Source organism: Poromitra crassiceps, assembly GCF_964638095.1.
Source record: "Poromitra crassiceps genome assembly, chromosome: 12".
In the NCBI taxonomy this organism is placed as follows: domain Eukaryota; kingdom Metazoa; phylum Chordata; class Actinopteri; order Beryciformes; family Melamphaidae; genus Poromitra; species Poromitra crassiceps.
In genome coordinates, this window is record NC_139632.1 from 11,571,037 (window position 1) to 11,591,036 (window position 20,000).

At 46.1% G+C, this 20,000-nt stretch overlaps 1 protein-coding gene across 1 annotated transcript in view; it reads left to right on the forward strand.

Moving 5' to 3' along the window:
- nos1apa (nitric oxide synthase 1 (neuronal) adaptor protein a) overlaps positions 1–20,000 on the forward strand; it is a gene marked incomplete at its 3' end in the record, with an annotated part of 168,017 nt that overhangs the window by 97,266 nt on the left and 50,751 nt on the right. Inside the window, exon 5 of the mRNA XM_083647701.1 lies at positions 19,262–19,370. Within this exon, the coding sequence (XP_083503827.1) occupies positions 19,262–19,370 (109 nt within the window). The remainder of the gene's footprint in view (positions 1–19,261; positions 19,371–20,000) is intronic.

The window sequence follows — 20,000 nt, forward strand, 5'->3', positions numbered from 1 at the left end:
TATATACTCCTCCCACATATGAATGCAATGTGGTCTCCATGAACCTGCAGCATGCTCTTTAAAGGAGTGGAGACCTGTCGTTTTAATCTATTCTAATGAAGTCTTTGAGCGGTTACTTTCTACGCACTTATGATTCAAGGGAGGCCGCACGCTGCTCGCCTGCTTTATTCAAATCGTGCGCTAAACTCCACAGACACCGACGAACATATGCTGCATACCAAGTAACTCCTCATCAGACCTCTCGGCGGAGCGGACGCCGGTCAGTTCATCGCGCAGCAGCCATGACTTTTCACATCATTCCTGCTCTATTAAAGGACTCCACTTTACTATCGCTCGGATTGTCGTTTAAGAATATCATTTATTTCCTTCCTATAATAATGTCACGACTCACGCTGAGATGATCTGTAAAACTGATAGTAGCACAACAGAATACGCCTTCGTGATCTGAGACAGCAGTACTAGGAAGTAACGCAGAATTACCAATGTTCTGAAAAACTTGTGGCGAAGAGAAAAGAAAATGTATCCTAGAGAAAGAAGAGGAGAAAGAGACAAATAAAATGCTTTGATAAGTGAAGCTTATCAGACATCACCAGCAGAGATTGGAGGCAGCAAAATGCCGATGCACTTCTACAGGGCGGCTCTTTGTATCTAGAATTTGCTTCCTCGTAGCCGTTATGGCAATACAACAGAGAAAGAAAAGGTTTGTACGGCTGCCAAGATGACTGGAATTTACTCTGCCCCCTAATAAGACTCCAAATGAAACCAAAAGCCGGGGCCTTCCTTCACAGCCATGAGTTGTTCTAACCTTGCTTTGCTGTCTCTTTCTACCCAAATGCCTTCACAAATCACACCTAACCCGAGGCAGTCCATGAGAACAACGCATTAATCTCTGAGCAGCTCTGAATTAGTTTCTGGTATTCACTGCGAGTCACGCCCAGAAACATTCTTCAAAAATGTTTGGAATCTTGAAAGCGGCGCATCGATGGTCTCGGCCCGCGCTCGGCTCGGCACTGTGTTATTATCATCGCTAACACTTAAAGAGATTGCTTTTGCTGAGAATTTAAGGCCTTCCAGTTTGTGGGACTATCATTTTTTTTTTTTTTATGTGGCTCCTACCCTCTGCTATAAAGACAGCTCTATTGCATGTAAATGAAGATGATTCACTTCTTGCTTCTCTCTCTCTCTCTCCCTCTCTATCTCTCTCTCTCTCTACCCCCTCAGTCCTTTCCTGCTGGTGAAACGCCTCGCTGTCAGGTGAAAAGAAGCGGCTGGCGACTGCACATGTATCGGAGGAAGCATGTGCTAGTCTACAACTGTCCCCAGATCGGCAGAGGGGGTGGAGCAAGCAGCAGGGGGAATTGGCGATGCACAATGGGGGGTTGGGGATGTTACTAAAGTGACGGCGCAAAATCACCCCTCTCACCTTATGTAGCCCCGCCCACTTGACCCATTGTATCACAACTTCCTGTTCAAAACGCCGACTGTTTTACCTGCTCAAACTAGTCTGACTCACCTGGTCAAACCTAGTTTGACTCAGATTATGAGTCAGACTAGGTTTATGAGTCACAGGAAGTGCAAATACAATCGGAACTTTCGATTGTATTTACACTTCCTGTTAGTCTAACAAGCCAGGCGGTCTCTTCTACATAAGGTGAATATAATCACCTTGGTTTGCCTTCTCACTACACAGCCAAACGTCCTCTCAATAAGGACCTTCTGTGCAAGAATATGAGCAGCAAATCGAGACACTGGTTCAATTCACGCTGCTGATTGTTGTGCCCAACTTTCCCACCGTCCAAACTTCCATCATTTCCTTGTTTTTTAGTAGATTACCAATTTAGCAAGCGCTATGCCGGTCGCAGCTTATCGCGGTTTACGTGTTTGTTTATATCCTGAACAGAAAAGAAAACGCACGCGGACCAAAGTTAATGAAGGGAAACGACTGCGCTCGTCTTAGGAAAGCAAACCTTCAGATCCACATCAGCACAGTCAGCACCTAATGAATCAGTCCATTAGAAGAAGTTTCAGGTGTATTGAGCTGTGTAGTTTAGTTTAACAAGCGCCCCATCGTGCTTTAAGTACACTTTGTGTTCTTCTGATGAAAGAGGAGCAAAATTGACATTCATCTGTATGAAAATGTCAGCGATCATGAGTCGAGGGCAGCGTTGGCGGACATACACAGTAGCGTGATCCTGACTAGAGGGAGAGAAGGTCAGACAGAGGCGGGGGAGATGTGGAGGACTGCTGGAGCAGAATTCTCATCAGCTCGGCGTGAGCGCTGAAGAGGGGAAACGTAATGAGGAAACTTCAGGCGGCTGTGTCAGTTCCACCTCGAAGTTTGAATTGAACTGAGATTCAAGATTCAAGGAGATGTGTCTGCGATAACGGTATTCTTGACGATATGACAAAATGCAGATTTTCTTTTTTTATTCATTTCAGGAATATACAATTGCAAAAAAATAAGTGTTATACTGTCGTTAGTTGTATATGTCAGGCAGCATAAACAGTTTGATTAAAGCCCCAATCAGTAAGATTTTTGACATTTTTTACTGTAATATAACTGATTTTTAGTCACAGGACATGGTAGATTGACTTTTAATAGGGAGACCCTCGTCTTTATTTATCCCACACCGCCCTCCATTGGCCAGCACTGGGACTAAGCAGTTTGTCTGTCACGTCCCGTAGCAAGAAAAAAGAAAAAAAGAAAAGCATGCGCGCATGCGCTGTACAGCGGAAGCGCTGTGTTCATGAAAACGAGGAAGTAACTCGATTCGGATTTGCTACGAAAATGATGTTTCACGGAACTATGGATTATTATTTCATCACGTGGTGAGTACCCGATGTCACAACATGTACATAGAGCTTCTGGCGCTGTGTTTTGTTGACTTTGAACGGCGATATCGTTATCGATACTAATGCACGCAGAGGGCGCAGTGGAAAACTTACTGAATGGGGCTTTAAGTCTTCAAATATGACTTCAAATATTACCGTGGTTTGTTGTACATGCTCTCTTGTAACCAAACCACTCCCACACTACTGAAGTCACGCCCCTTTTGGGAATGACCTCTTCATTCAGCCATGCTTTTTGTTGCTGTGCGTACTGTCTGCGTACATCACACTGTTACGCAGCATAACGCTGTGACATCACACTGTTACGCAGCATAACGCTGTGACATCACACTGTTACACAGCATAACGATGTGACATCACACTGTTACGCAGCATAACGGTGTGACATCACAATGTTACGCAGCATAACAGTGTGACCTCATTACATCAACAAGTTTGAATATTGCCATTATCATGAGCAGTCAAGTCTGTTATTTAGCTTTCTTTCCATTGTACTGTCTCATTGTCCTCCTGTGTGATAAAGCTGGTTCAGCCGAGCAGCTGTGGATGAGGCTGATGATGATGACGACGTCCACTATGAGCTTTCAAATCCAAGTCACATGTAGGGCGCATCAGGATCCGATTTGCTAGCACATGCGGTCCAGATCTTGAACTTGTTACTGTTCAGATTAATTGGAAACCATCTGCTCTGTGTCTCATGGGAGAGAAATAAACGTTAAGCTGTAGTGTGAGCAGATCCTAAGTCTCTCTCCATGTCTCCCTCTAGTCTAATTTGATGTAGTTTAGTCTAGCTGATATATGGCCTGTGTGCCTCCTCTTCTCTCTCTTTTTCACTTTCTTCAGTGACCTCTAAGAGAAAGAGTCTTTCTCTCTCTTACTCCACACCAGTCCAGGTGACACGTTACTACTAGTGTAGACGTAAACAAGACAGACAGAAAAACAAATGGTGTCCTGTTCACCTGCTGTCATGTTAATTAGAACTGCCATCACTTTCGCACGCACGTACGCACACACACACGCACACACACACACACACACGCACACACACACACACACACACACACACACACACACACGCACACACACACACACACACACACACACACACACACCGATCAGTGTCCTTCTCACAAGATGACATTTTAATTTACCTCCCAGCGTTCACTTTCACTCTGTCGTTCTCTCGTCCTCTGCGTCTCCTGCTGTATGGAGACATCAGAGTGAAGATGACAACGAGTGGGAGACCGAAAATCCCCCAAACTCCAATTAGTTGTCATCTTCGTTTTCCTCGTGCGCACGTAAAGAACAGTAGCTGTGCACTCGCCATCGTTTGGACTATTTTTTTAATTCGCTTCTCGCTCCACAACAACAACTTCTTCGCAAACTACAACTTCTAAAACCACGGTCAGTCCTGGCCTTTTTGTGTATGCATACGCGCATGCAGGGTTGTATGCACACACACACACACACACACACACACACACACACACACACACACACACACACACAAAAGCAAAAGCAGAAGCAAAAACAATCTTCCCTCGAGGTCCATAACCCCGAGGCAGAATGCAAATTAAAAAAATGAATTTTTCATCATGCTTGATTTGTTTTGATGTCTGCATTTATGAGAGAGACAGTGAGACTTTTATTCATTTTGTTTTGTTGCGGCCTCGTAAAAGACAAAAATACAACCATATATATGCACAAACCTAGGGCTCTTATAAATGCAAACGAGACCCGGCGTCTAACTTCTTCTTTTACAGTGGAGGTCACAAATAGCCGGCCTGCTGGAGGACTTTGTCTGTGTCGTTGCTGTCAGAGTTGTCTCTGTTGTCTTGTTGTTGTTGCTTTCAGAGTTGTCTGTGTTGTTGTTGCTTTCAGAGTTGTCTGCGTTGTCGTGTTGTTGCTTTCAGAGTTGTCTGCGTTGTCGTGTTGTTGTTGCTTTCAGAGTTGTTTGCGTTGTCGTGTTGTTGCTTTCAGAGTTCTCTGTGTTGTTGTTGCTTTCAGAGTTCTCTGTGTTGTTGCTTTCAGAGTTGCCTGTGTTGTCGTGTTGTTGCTTTCAGAGTTGTCTGCGTTGTCGTGTTGTTGCTTTCAGAGTTGTCTGTGTTGTTGTTGCTTTCAGAGTTGTTTGCGTTGTCGTGTTGTTGCTTTCAGAGTTGCCTGCGTTGTCGTGTTGTTGCTTTCAGAGTTGTCTGTGTTGTTGTTGCTTTCAGAGTTGTTTGAGTTGTCGTCTTGTTGCTTTCAGAGTTGTCTGTGTTGTCGTGTTGTTGTTGCTTTCAGAGTTGTCTGTGTTGTCGTGTTGTTGTTGCTTTCAGAGTTGTCTGTGTTGTCTGTGTTGTTGTTGCTTTCAGAGTTGTCTGCGTTGTCTGTGTTGTTGTTGCTTTCAGAGTTGTCTGTGTTGTTGTTGCTTTCAGAGTTGTCTGCGTTGTCTGTGTTGTTGTTGCTTTCAGAGTTGTCTGTGTTGTCGTGTTGTTGTTGCTTTCAGAGTTGTCTGCGTTGTCGTGTTGTTGTTGCTTTCAGAGTTGTTTGTGTTGTCGTGTTGTTGCTTTCAGAGTTGCCAAGTCAGTGCTATAAAATTGTCCCGTTTTCTTTATGTGGGCTCTGGGGGGCGGAGCTGACACAACAGCTTCTCTGATAATGAGCCTCTACCTTCTTCACTCCTGGCTTTTATAGTCATTTTTAATCAGCGTAATGCCTGATCACTATGCCAGGTGATTAAGTCTGTTTTGTCTCAGCGTTGGCAGCTTCACACTGTCAAATTGCGGGAAAGTTGGGGCGTTGGGGCGACCATAACAACTCTGTGTAATAAAGCGGTTGCAGTCTTTCCCTCTGTGATTGAACGGCTGTCAACAGCAGCTGCCACATCCTCCCCAACACAATCCCATTAGGACCGGTTTTGATGGAGACCTCGAGTGCCACAGGGTGCACACTGTCACAGACCTTTTCCACCCCGTCACACACTGTCACAGACCTTTCCACCCCGCTGAGGAACATTTGGAGGGGAAGGCTGATGCACAGTCGCTCACGTCACATGAACCTGTGACACGCGCCTATGCCACTGACCTGAAAAATATGGACAAAGCTATCCTCATTCCGCACCGCATCTGTGTGAAACGGCCTCAAAGTCTAAAGCAGTGGTTCTCAACCTGAGGGTCAGGACCACCCCAGGGGGTCTGTCCGATTTGTGATGGAAGTGATGTCACTCGGGCAGATCTAATAAATCCTTCCTGGTATGAGCTGATGGCGCACAGTTGCACGACGGCGCCTACTGTGTAGATGGGTGGGTGGTGTCTGTTTGTCAGTCCAGTGGTGGTGTCTGTCTGTCTGTCTGTCAGTCCAGAGTCTCCACCCTAGGAATGTTTCTAGTTGCCTAAATTCAAGTAAATGTCTCTCGGATACATCAGGGTGACATGGTTCTGCGTGCTCTGTGTGTCTGTTTTGCATTTATACTTGCTCCGAAAACCAGGTTTCTCTGATGTTGAAGGGTCGTAACTCACTCAGAGTGCGATGTGCCAGGGGAGCTGAGGCCGGGGATTATCCCACCTTGATCTGATGATGTTCCTGCCTCCTCTGATGAGAACATTGGGTCTGTGCTGGAGACCCCCTGGCCCGGCTTCTTCTCAGTTTGACGTCAAGCCTGCGGCTGTTCCTGTTAGCGGAGAGAAGCCAATAGACTGTGAACCGTCACGCATCTGTGCTTTTCTAACAGGCTGTCAAAAGCCAAGAGAAACTTCAACATTTATTCACACTCCAGCAGTGCAGACAGGCTGCTTGGTTCATGTCAAGAAATGTCAAAACAAAAAACAATCAGTGGTGAAAAAAAAAACACAATGCATCACCATTGTCAAAGACAATACAATAACATCAGACAGATTTCAACTTTTGTCTTGGATGGAGACATTATATTAACTCATAATTATTTCAACAATGTACAAATAAAAATTTATTTAGAGTTAATTGTATGTGCCATATTATGATTCAATACGAAAACACAGTAGTCAAATAATATAAATAACACTGGTGCCCTGATGACAAATCAGCAGTGTCTACATCGATGCAGTCCCTGACCAATCAAAGCAAGGGTACAATTATGTTTTTTGAAACGCAGCTTCATAATGTGGGTTATATTGTATGCTACGATATTGTATGCTTGCTATCCAGCTAGCAAGTTCACATGATAGCCTGTATGGTGGTTCAAGGGAGCTATGTTGTTAATAGCAATAGCGTTAACATGAATGTTAACTTTAGTGTTACTAAAATGCTTTCTTTACCTCAAAATGACCCCTCAGCCTCAGCGGGCAACACCAGACTAGACGCTAGTACATTTGGACTCAAAAGTTTCCAGGGTCAGAACCGACAGCATCCCATGCCTGGGTCACATTACTGAAGCTGTTAATCTAGTTGTAATGGATATTCAATAACAGGACATTAAATGCTGAGATATCATATTAATGCAAATTTATTTTGGCTTTCGTCCCTGAAGATGATGCTGCTGCTGCTAAATATAAATCCACTCAAGGAGAGGGAATAGGCGCGCACACACACACACACACACACACACACACACGCACACACACACATATTAAACACCTGGCAGAGATGCAGAGTGTATCGACCCCTACTAACTGTGTTTGTGCGATTGTCCATGTTGTGTGTATGTGCGTGTACTAACTGTGTTTGTGCGATTGTCTGTGTGTGTGTGTGTGTGCGTGTGTGTGTGTGTGTGTGTGTGTGTGCGTGTGCGTGCGGTCACGGTGCATTGCCTCTTAGCCTGTCTGATTTATAGCAGCTGTATTCTACAGGCAGCCATTTAATCTTATAGAAACAATGGCCAAGGCCTTCTGAAACAAGCCCGCTTCATTACTCAAACATCATATCACAACCCCAGCTGCAGGCTAGCTTCAGCTTATTAGCAAGTGTAGCTTATTAACAAGGTTAGCTCTGTGTGTGTGTGTGTGTGTGTGTGTGTGTGTGTGTGTGTGTGTGTGTGTGTGTGTGTGTGTGTGCGCGTGTGTGTGTGTGTGCGTGTGTGTGTGTGACTATATCTCGAGTCCAAGTCGAGTCTCAAGTCCCCGGTGTTCGAGTACAAGTCAGAGTCATATGTATGTATGTATGTATGTACCGGTATGTATGTATGTGGAACACAACACACGTGCCTGCCCTTGCAAAAAATTGAATAATGTCATGGTGGTAATATATCGATCAATATCTTATGCCACATTATTAGGGCCTATTACAAAAAAACATTTGCATTACTAAACATGCAGTCTTTATCAATTAACAAGTCCGAGTCCTCGTCTCCAACCTGCAGTCATGCATGAATAGTCGAGTCCGAGTCATCGGTGCTCAAGTCCAGTCCTGAAAACTTAGTCTGGGCCTCGAACCCGACTCCCAGTCCTGCACTTGAGTACTACAACACTGATGCCGCGTATACATTTCTTGTTGGAATTTAATAACGAGCAACAACCCCCGCAGTTTGCATGCATTTTATTAGCGCGCGCCGCACACATGTAGCTGCGTGCGCTCTTTAAAGCCAAGCCGCCAGGCACCGCTTGTTTCTTTAAGCGTGTTTTGCTGATGGAGGCTGAACTGCAGCCGGCGTCAACTGGCAGGTTAGCTGTGAATGAATGAGAGTGTGTTTGTCAAACGGGTAATGCACCACCCAACTTTACCTCTCCGCCCGAGTCATTAATCACCCGCTTCACGCCACTCTCTCTCTCTCGCTCACACACTCTCTCTCTCTTTCTCTCTCTCTCTCTCTTTCTCACTCTCTCTCTCGCTCTCTCTCAGCTGCTTAATCACTCGCATTCTCCCTCTCTCACTTTCTCTCTCTGTCGCTCTCTATTTACTTCTTCATTCATAATCCTTCACCCTTTCTCCCTCTCACCTTGCCACTTCTCCCATAATCTCTCACTCACAAATTTGCTGTAACCCTCCCTCTCTCTCTCCCTCCCTCCCTCTCCCTCCCTCCCTCTCCCTCCCTCATCCAGTGTGTTTCGTGTGATTCCCTGTCTGTCAGTGACGATGCAGTTATCTCAGACCCCCGCTGTCAGTCTTGAGGGTTGTTCAGAGCTTTATTCATCTCGGCAGACGTCTGTGTCACACACTCTGTCTCGCCCAGAATCCTACGATTACAAACCCCTGTCAGCACTGCGTGGTTCTGTACGATTACAAACCCCTGTCAGCACTGTGCGTGGTTCTGTACGATTACAAACCCCTGTCAGCACTGCATGGTTCTGTCAGCACTGCGTGGTTCTGTACGATTACAAACCCCTGTCAGCACTGCGTGGTTCTGTCAGCACTGCGTGGTTCTGTACGATTACAAACCCCTGTCAGCACTGCGTGGTTCTGTCAGCACTGCGTGGTTCTGGCTGCCCTCTTAAAGTTGATGCGTGGTAAACGTCGAGTCAGCGAGGCGCTCAGCAGAGCCTCACAATCTTAATGATGGACCCATTTTTGGGATATGGATTTTTGTGGATTTTTTGCAAGATAATACTGTTGGCAAACGTATCTCACTTCTACTCTTCCCTACACTTCCCAGAATGACTCACAGAGCATGGGGCGCTCTGCTTTCTACATGTCGACTCAGAGAGCGAGAGCGTCTTACGTTTAAGCGTGAGAGTGGAGAGAGAACACCATCGTACCCGATTGTATTTCACACGCTGACAGATCCTCAAACATGCACGCTGTGGCTGCATTGCATTCTGGTCTATTGAGGCTGTCACTGGACTTCCTGTATGATGGTTGAACGTGCAGTGTTCAGTTACACTATGTTGTGGATTTGTCCTTCTTTCATGCCTCTTATGTCTTTGTTTCATAGACGTAATGGATCCGATCGCTACTCGGTATCAGCCAATAGTATTGGCTTCACTCTGCACTCTGTCGTTACAGGCAGTCAGGCTGCTGAACAGTTGACTCACACACACTGCACGCACTGTCACTTTGTTGTGCACCATTATTGTATTGTAATGTATTGTGGTTTGTGTTATGTCTACACGCACTGTGTACAGACATGTCTGTATTCACGTGTAGCCTACATAGTTATGTAGGTCTGCACCCTTTTTCTGTCGGTCTTTGTGACCATGTCCTTGTGTGTGTAAGGCTGAGGGTGCTCAGAGCATAAAGAATTTCATTGGATTTATACATTGTATTATATGACAAATAAACTACTTGAACTTGAACAGGAATGATGAAGTACCGTATTCTTATCTGCCTTTACTACTGCTACTTTATTACCAGTGTCTGTTGATGTGTCTTTGACCTGTGTGATCTCTGCATGTTAAGCTGCCTGGGCCAGAGAAGCTGTCTTTATTTTCTCTTTCGATCTGTCTTATTCCACTTCGACAGTGACCGACCGCCATGTACGTTTTACATTGAAAGAGATTGGCAGCTTCTGCTGCTGCTCATCTCAACTCATCCCAGTTCCCTGTTTAACAAACGCCTGCTGCTGCTGTAAGCTGAAGCACATCACCTGCTGTGCACCAGAGGAGACTTCTCACTGCTGGACTTTTACAACTGCAGATAGACTGGATTCATAGTGATATGGTTTTAATTTGTTTTCTCACAGCACAGCCGAAGTCAATGAGCCAGTCAGTCAGTGAGAGCGTCTGAGGAAGAGCGCTTGTGGCTCGAAAACGTCACGCTTGCAAAATAAAATAAAAAACTTCAAACGGGACCTACAGTATATGGTGTGCGGATCGGCTTCTTTTCCACATTTCAAAGTATTTTTTTGATCCAGCACCCAGCCTAGTGGCTTCTTTATATGTGCGTGTCTTTTTAAACTATTTTACAGTCAGGCAGGCAGGCAGGCAGTTAACGCTTAGTGAGATATCACTTTGTGAGATGGCTTCTAGAGGGCCTCTCTGACGAAGAGCTGACCTCTGACCTATGGGCTGAATGCCACATATTGAGTCCTGATAATGACATATTGGATGTCACACAGAGCCACACTCTTAACCATCAATTTACAGACATCAACTTCTTCTTCTGTCCTGCAAACTGTAACGGTCGGCCATGTTACCTGTTAGTGGAACAGGCCATTTAACGGATAGACATGTTGTTCTAACTGAGCATTGCTCCCCCACACACACACACACACACACACACACACACACACACACACACACACACACAAGCCCCACTCTCTGCTGCTAATTTACACACATACTTACAGTACATACTACACATACTTCCGTTGACCTATAACCTTTAACGTTAGCTGTCGTATTTAAGAGACAGTGGAATTATTCAACCGATATCCGTGTTGTTTCGTAATGCTTCAGTGCAGTGAATTGAATTGGACAAACGCGCCGTGGGGTTGTATAGGATCACTGCTTGTATAAATTATCATGGAAGGCAATGGAGTATATTATGGTATACTTGTTCTCTGGGCGTGTCATTTAAAAAAAATTGCATAGGATTTCAACAGTACGGTTAACATTTTGTTCATTTAAGGGCAATTATCACAACTAATTAATCTGTGTTATTTTGATATATACTTCTGGATAAAACTGAAAGAAAAAGCAGTATTATTCACACACCAAATCATGTTTTGTCTTCAGTCGCAGACGCAGTATATGGACAAATCTAAACAATTGCACAGACTTCTACCTATGTCTCGTTTCTATTGGTCAACCACTAAGTTGTGTCAGTACAGTGTTGTATCAGTTGGTGATAAAGAGCAGCAAAGGTCATATTCCTATGAAAACGTTGCGGATCGTCACTTTAAGCGAGAGAAGAAACACACCCTGGAAATTTGACTAAGTTGTCCCTCGACAGTTGTTGGCAGGCTGATATATTTTGCTGTACATTACATTACATTACATTATGTCATTTGGCAGACGCTTTTATCCAAAGCGACTTACAGTAACACACTTTTTGTCAGCAATAGAGCAATCAACTATGGAGCACAGTCTATGACAACTACAAATCCTGAAGGAACAGTGGTACGAGTTTTAGTTTAGGATTTTTTTTTTTTTTTTTTTTTTTTTAAATATTAAATAAAGAGAGAGAAAGAAGAGAGAGAAAGAAGTTAGATCAAGAAGGGCCCAGGTGGAGCCTGAAAAGGTGAGTCTTTAGTCTTTTCCGAAAGATCGGCAGTGATTCAGCAGTCCTGACCGAAGGTGGCAGCTCGTTCCACCATTGGGGTGCCAGGGAGGAGAAGAGTCGAGATCGGGATGAGCGACTTTTGAGCGCCCGTAGCGAAGGAGGAGCGAGGCGCCCTGCACTGGTAGAGGAGCGAAGGGAGCAGTGAGAGGTTTGGAACCTGACCATAGATTGCAGGTACAGGGGAGCTGACTGGTGTACTGCCCTGTAGGCCAGTACCAGTGTCTTGAATTTGATGCGAGCTGAGATGGGAAGCCAGTGGAGGTCCCGGAAGAGGGGAGTGACATGAGAGAATTTGGGTTGGTTGAATACCAGACGGGCTGCAGCGTTCTGAATGAGCTGAAGCGGTCGGATGTCGGTGGCAGGTAGGCCAGCCAGGAGCACGTTGCAGTAGTCCAGGCGAGGGACGATAAGTGACTGGACCAGGAGTTGAGTCGCTTCTCTTGTGAGGAAGGGACGGATTTTGCGGATGTTGTAGAGGGAGAACCTACAGGAGCGTGCTGTCGCAGCTATGTTGGCAGAGCAAGACAGCTGGTTGTTGAGGATCACCCCAAGGTTCTTAGCTGTTTGGGAGGGCAGTACAGTGGTGTTGTCGATGGAGATGGAGAGATCTGTGAGAGGACAGTCTTTCCCTGGGAGGAAGAGTAGCTCTGTCTTACCAAGGTTGAGCTTGAGGTGGTGGGCAGACATCCAGTCGCCAATGTCCTTGAGACATGCAGAGATGCGAGCCTCGATTTGAGTGTCGGAGGGGGGGAAGGAAAGGAAAAGTTGGGTGTCATCAGCATAGCAGTGATAAGAGAAGCCATGAGAAGAGATCACATAGGCAAGAGATCTGATATAGAGAAGAAAAAGTAAGGGGCCCAGGACTGAGCCCTGGGGGACACCAGTGGTAAGAGGGCAGGATCTGGAGACAGACCCTCTCCATAAGACCTGGTATGAGCGGTTCGAGAGATAGGAAGCAAACCAGGATAGTGCAGAACCTGAAATGCCGAGGTCAGACAGAGTGGAAAGAAGGATTTGGTGATTGACTGTATCGAAGGCAGCAGACAGGTCAAGGAGGACAAGGACAGAGGAGAGGGATGAGGCCTTAGCAGTGTGAAGGGCCTCTGTGACAGCAAGAAGAGCTGTCTCAGTGGAGTGCGAAGCCTTGAAACCGGACTGCAGAGGGTCCAAGAGGTCATTCTGGGAGAGATAGAGAGAAAGTTGTTCGGACGCTGCTCGTTCAAGGGTTTTGGAAAGGAATGAGAGAAGAGAGACAGGTCTGTAGTTCTGAATAGCAGTAGGGTCAAGGGAGGGTTTCTTAAGCAGAGGCTTGACTCTTGCAGCCTTTAGATCAGGTGGAACAAGACCAGAGGACAGAGAGGAGTTTATGAAGGTAGTGAGGAAGGGAGATATGTCAGGTGAGATGGTTTGGAGGAGAGAGGAAGGGATGGGATCGAGGGGGCAGTAAGTGGCTCGGTTCGAACTGATGAGTTTAAGCACCTCATCGGGAGAGAGGGGGGAGAAGGAAGGAAATCCAGGGACAGCGGGCCGAGGAGCAGGATTGGAGTCGGGAGTGTTAGTGAGGGTGCTTGGAGGATGGAAGGAGGAGCTGATGTCATCCACCTTTTTAGTAAAGAAGGTTACAAAATCATCAGCAGAGAGGGAGGAGGGAGGGGGGGGGGAGGGTTGAGGAGCGTAGAGAAGGTGGAGAACAGTTTACTGGGGTTGGATGCAGAGGACTGGATTTCAGAGATGAAGAAGGAGGTTTTTGCTTTGGAGACAGCAGAGGTGAAGTTGGAGTGGATAAGATGGTAGGAAGAGAGGTCTTCAGGGAGGTGTGATTTTCTCCATTTTCTCTCAGCTGCCCGAAGCTCTGTTCGAGCGCTGTACGTCCTCTTTGCTGCGTCCCTGCCTGGTGTGGAGGCTGCCTCTCTGGTGTGGAGGCTCTCTGGTGTGGAGGCTGCCTCTCTGGTGTGGAGGCTTCCTCTCTGGTGTGGAGGCTGCCTCTCTGGTGTGGAGGCTGCCTCTCTGGTGTGGAGGCTGCCTCTCTCTGGTGTGGAGGCTGCCTCTCTGGTGTGGAGGCTGCCTCTCTCTGGTGTGGAGGCTGCCTCTCTCTGGTGTGGAGGCTGCCTCTCTCTGGTGTGGAGGCTTCCTCTCTGGTGTGGAGGCTGCCTCTCTGGTGTGGAGGCTGCCTCTCTGGTGTGGAGGCTGCCTCTCTCTGGTGTGGAGGCTGCCTCTCTCTGGTGTGGAGGCTGCCTCTCTGGTGTGGAGGCTGCCTCTCTGGTGTGGAGGCTGCCTCTCTCTGGTGTGGAGGCTGCCTCTCTGGTGTGGAGGCTGCCTCTCTGGTGTGGAGGCTGCCTCTCTCTGGTGTGGAGGCTACCTCTCTGGTGTGGAGGCTGCCTCTCTGGTGTGGAGGCTGCCTCTCTGGAGTGGAGGCTGCCTCTCTGGAGTGGAGGCTGCCTCTCTGGTGTGGAGGCTGCCTCTCTGGTGTGGAGGCTGCCTCTCTGGTGTGGAGGCTGCCTCTCTGGTGTGGAGGCTGCCTCTCTCTGGTGTGGAGGCTGCCTCTCTGGTGTGGAGGCTGCCTCTCTGGTGTGGAGGCTGCCTCTCTCTGGTGTGGAGGCTGCCTCTCTGGTGTGGAGGCTGCCTCTCTGGTGTGGAGGCTGCCTCTCTCGCTGTGAGATCTCCTCCGTCTGTTGCGTGTTCACCTGGCTGTGTGACAGGCTGTTTGCCGTACAGACAGTTGATAGAGATGTATCGGCGCCGTCTTCTCCCTGCCGCTCGGGGATCTGTCAGATAAGGCAGACTGAACTCACTGTTACTCACTGTGGGGGGACAAGCTACACTTTCCCAGCAGCAGATCTGTTATCTGCTGTTATCGGCACCCGCGATCGCGGAGCCAGTTTGCTTTCTCCCCCCGTAGGCACGCGCTCCGCAAAGAGCTCAGGACCCTTTTCCCCCACGCTTTAGACTTAGAAGAGAGAAATGTGTCGGGAGGTCGATGGTATCGCAGCGATCTTGGGGGAGAGGGGGGGGGGGGTGAAATGGATTCTGAGTGGAACAGCCGGATGGGGGAGTGGTCAGTTTCCTCCAGTAGATGACACACCCTGATTATCGAGACCCGACTTGCTGTGTGTGTGTGTGTGTGTGTGTGTGTGTATTTGTGTCTGTCTGTCTGTCTGCAGCAGAGTGGGCCAGCTCGTAGCTCCATTTGTGAGGCCAATGCGGAAGTAGCTTAAACCTGCATTCTTTCTAATGGCCTGCAGGGGGCGACTCCACTGGCTGCAAAAAGAAGTCCGGTTACATGGAAGTGAAAAATGGCGCTAGTTCTCACTTGATTTATGGCCTTAAGCAAACACTTTCCTAATAGTTGATGGTCTCAAATGCCAGTTTGAAGTCTGCTTCATTACAGAATGATGTTCATTTGATAAATGATGGCACCGTTTCAAGTAAAATAGCCAGTAAAGACTGTTTTGGGGTATGATTGACAGGTGGCCTGTCCAGTGATCGCCTACTGTAGCTCGCAGATCACAGATAGGGCAGGCGGTGCTGCAGCTCTTCTCGTCTAAATTTACATCACTTCTGGCTCCAAATACCCACAATGGCAACGTTGAAAACGCCAACCCCAAGGCTTCTAAACCCGAGTCCAAAAACCAATGGGTGGCTACATCTATATTTATACAGTCTGTAGTCTGAGTGTCTACATGTGTGTTCTCTAACTTTGATAAAATATATTGAACCACAGTCTTACCTGCCTCTCCAGGTTCTTTTAACTGACAGTGACATGTGACATGTTCTCATACGTATAGAAATAATGTCTGTCCCTGGCTGGGACTAAGCCAAACCAGTCATAATGCATTGTGACCAAATAGAACTTTAGCCTCTATGGGGAATTCAACCTGATTTACTATCAGGAGATGTACAGTTTATGCATTGCAGTGTAGCTGTGTGTGTGTGTGTGTGTGTGTGTGTGTGTGTGTGTGTGTGTGTGTGTGTGTGTCTGTGTCTGTCTGTGTGTCATCCCAGATACCTGTGTCTGGTATTATGACAGTCTGCTAAGCAGTGTTGACAGTCACCGTTCATACCACAAGACCCCTGCTCTTCCCGGCTGCCCAGAAAATGCCAAAACAAATACCACAGAAATGTCACTGCATCTGAGATGAGACCCCTGGTTTCACACACATACACACACACACACACACACACACACAGGTTCCCACGGGCATGGAAAACTTGGAAAAGTCATAGCATTTCAAAATCTCATTTTCCAGGCCTTTTAAAAGTCAAGAAATTAGCAAGATCCTTGAAAGTTTTGGAAAAAAAGTCGTGGAATTGTGTTGTGTGTAATGATAGCCTTCCACGTAACATAATTTATTTTCTGTAGCTGTTGACGATATGTAGCTCTAATACAGTGGAATCCGCGTATAGTGATCAACCGCTTATATTGATCAAAACGCTTGATCCCGAATCATTCCATATACACATACTGTTTAAATAATTCGCTTATAGTGATCAATACTCTGCTTACAGTGATCATTTTGGGCCTTGTCCCACCTGAGAACAATGGAAAAAATGTTTAAAACTACAGTCATTTTATTATTTTTTACTTACAAAAATGAGCCAAAGAGATACAGCAGCGATACTCGGTGCATGTCTGTCTGTATATGGAGAGATCGCTGCATCTCTGTCTGTGGAGAGATTAGATGGTGATCTGCATGAGAAATAAAGAAAAAGACAAAAATCAGTTATAATGATCATCCGCTTATAGTGATCAATTTGACCCATCTCAAGGTGATCACTATGAGAGGAGTGCACTGTATATCCATTTTAGTGCTTCTTGTGTTTTATATTATTTGTATGGACCATTCATCTTTTATTTCAGTAGCCTCTTATGTAATGTGATGCACTGAAATGCAATATAAAGAGGTGTTCTCTTTGTCCAGTCAGTGTAGTAATCATTTCTGCTATTCATTCAGTCACCGCCTCACATGACATGGACATTCTATTACGTCCTTGAAAAGTCATGGAAAAGTTTTGAAATGTTATCCATAAAAATGTGTGGGAACCCTGTATACACAGAAATATGCACAGTCGCACAAAAACAAACAAACAAACACACACACACACACACACACACACTGGGACAAACGAGAGGCAATGTTGTCATTTGTATGCCCTTCATCACCTCATTTCTGGCAGCTTCCCCCATGTTTGTTGTCTTATTGTGACAAATTGCTACAAGTGAGCTGCCAAGACCCCTAATTTGTCACTAATTGTGCAATTAGGATGTTGTACTGCCTGAGTTTCCTGGCCCCTCCCTCAGTACTGCCTGAGTTTCCTGGCCCCTCCCTCAGCCAGTTGATATTTCAAGCAGGAGCAACAACTGGCTTCAGATATTCATCCACTCATTGACCTTCAAAGCCTATAGGCTTGCATCATTGCAGTACCATTTGTACCCGTGTTTTTCATCTGAACAGTTTGTTGGCGATTTTGGTCGGACACTTTTTGCCATTTGCAAAGTGACACGGTGATGTAGTCTATAAGCAGTAGTTTTCAAACTAGAGTTTCTCCCAATGATTAACTTGGAGCTAGGTGTAGCAGTATAGTGATCATCAGCTTTGCTCTTGTAACTACAGACTAAGCAATTCTGAACCAAATCTAGATATATCTCACGACTATAATAATAAGACGGCCAGTGGTTCTGCACAATATGCCTTTTTCACAGCGGCCATTTTGTGTTGAAAACGCAGGGTAAACACGGCTGCAAGCAAAACATTAATGACCCTCATTAATGTTTTGCTTGCACCTGTGTTTACCCTGCCTTTTCGGCACAAAATGGCCGCTGTGAAAAAGGCCAGTTGAGCTTGAGCGCACGAGGCCGGACTAGAAATGATTTATATGATTATATATAGGAGGGGGACAAATTGGCTGAACCATCACATGAATAAGGACTTTAAACTAATTCATGATTCTACAAGAGGCAGCTACACAGGTGACTCATATTAAGCAGTCAGCAATCACAAAAAGGACCAAATGTGTTGTTTCAAAGCAACATTAGGCACCTAAGTAGAGTCGAAGCAGCATCAGTCACAACACAACTGCAAAGTCATTTATGGTGACGAGCGGAAGAGTGTGGAAAACGATGACAGCATAAACAGACAAATTGCATTTGCAAAGAGGCACAATGGCTGCGAGTCGGAGCTGGCTGACAGACAGACACTTAACAGGATCGATGATATAAACACCACAAATAATATCTCAAGTCAGATCCGAAGCTGCTCTGAAGGCACACGTACACCTCATTATGTAATACTTGGGTATTTCCATTATTCCATGATTTTCACCCCAACCTCTGTGGAAGAGGAGACCCACAGCTAATTGCCTGTCGACTCGGTGTCCTGAGCAAAATGCTAATTTCTCGTCCTCCCTCGGGCGTCCTTAGCCCTAAAAGCCCTCTTCTTCACACAGAATAATGCTGCTACCTGAACACGGCTCTCAACAAAGCTCCTTGCTTTCAAAGCTATCATCGCCCCTAATGCTTTATCTGCCCAATACACTTGCTTTGTCATCATAAATTAGACCCGGCGTAGAGCTTAGATCATACCATGTCCTCCCACCTGTAGGTGATTGTGTATTTCCACCATTATCTCTCCCGTGCTATTCTGCCAGATGTTTATGAGCTCCCAAACGTATGTCTTCCTCCTCAGCCCGCTCTGCAGGATATTGTCTCTCTCTCTCACTGTGTTCTGCACCAAGCTGTGCCTCACAGGAAGACTCTATTTCTGTCTGTAACTGAGTTGTCCCTGCCTCCTCTCCCCTACAGGATATTGTGTGTTTGTAATCGTATGCCTTTCTCCATCTCCTCGTTGCACATGATTTTATCACTGCTGTTGACGTTGTCATTGTGTTTTTCTGTCTCGTCTTGTCTTTTTTGTTTGTTTGTTTTTGCTTGGAAGTTGACATGATCGCTTATGTGTCAGTTAGCCCATGGGAATTATTCAAATTATTCAAAACTGCATGAGCACCATAGAGGATAGTTTTCTCTCTCTCAATTTCTGAAATGTTACATTTTTTAGAATGTGTTTTTTGCCTATTTCCCCCCCTGCAGAATATCCTTTATAATGACTCCCTGCCATTCCATTTCAGGGGTTCTTCAACCTTGCTTCAGCTTGGAACCCTAACTTCAGTCAATTCTGTCTCTTGGGAGCTTGCCTTGGGAGTGAAACTCATGAAATAATGGGAGAAAACAGACCCATTGAGCATTTTGGGTCTCAGTTATTCTTGATGTATTTTGGGTTTCTGATCTATTTGTATTTTGTCTTTCTAGGATATTCTATGTGTCTCATGACTCCCAGGACCTGAAGATCTTCAGCTACATAGCCAGAGATGGACAGAGCAACGTCTTCCGCTGCAATGTCTTCAAGTCCAAGAAGAAGGTGGGCAAGAAAGCATTCTTAACATCTTAACATCTGAGCTCTAGGTCGGGACACTGAAGCTGGGTCTGTTTCAACTTTATTTATTGAATATTCTTTTTCATACATCGTTTACTGTAGGCCAGGGGTTCCCACACTTTTGCGACCAAGTACCACTATGGACCAAACCAAATTTCCTAGGGACCACTTCCAGTACATATACCACCCCCTTAGGCTTACAGATGGTCCATAACCTTTATTTCAAACACACTTTTTCAGATTCCAAACTGGGCACGAGTTGGCGTGCAGCTGTAGTGTGAGCTGCTCAGACAACGTTAACCATCGCCAATCACAACAAGAGCAGGAAAAATGTGCAGGAAGCGCGAAAAGAAAAATGTTCCCCCCCTACGTCCGTTTTGTCGGTGTCATGTTAACGTTAGTAAAAGCATGGGTGAAAGCCAGTCGTTAAGTGCATCATTATCCAATCTGCTCGCTCTGTGCAAAGTGCTGTGTTCGTTAAGGCCATCCCTCCCACGCTCTTAAATCACTGTCTTTGAGTCATGTCCCCACTCCTTGACGAGGAGACACCTCGCCCTCCAGCAGTGCTTGTCCCTCTCTGGACATTGTGCACCTGTCATGGTGATGCGTTTTGGG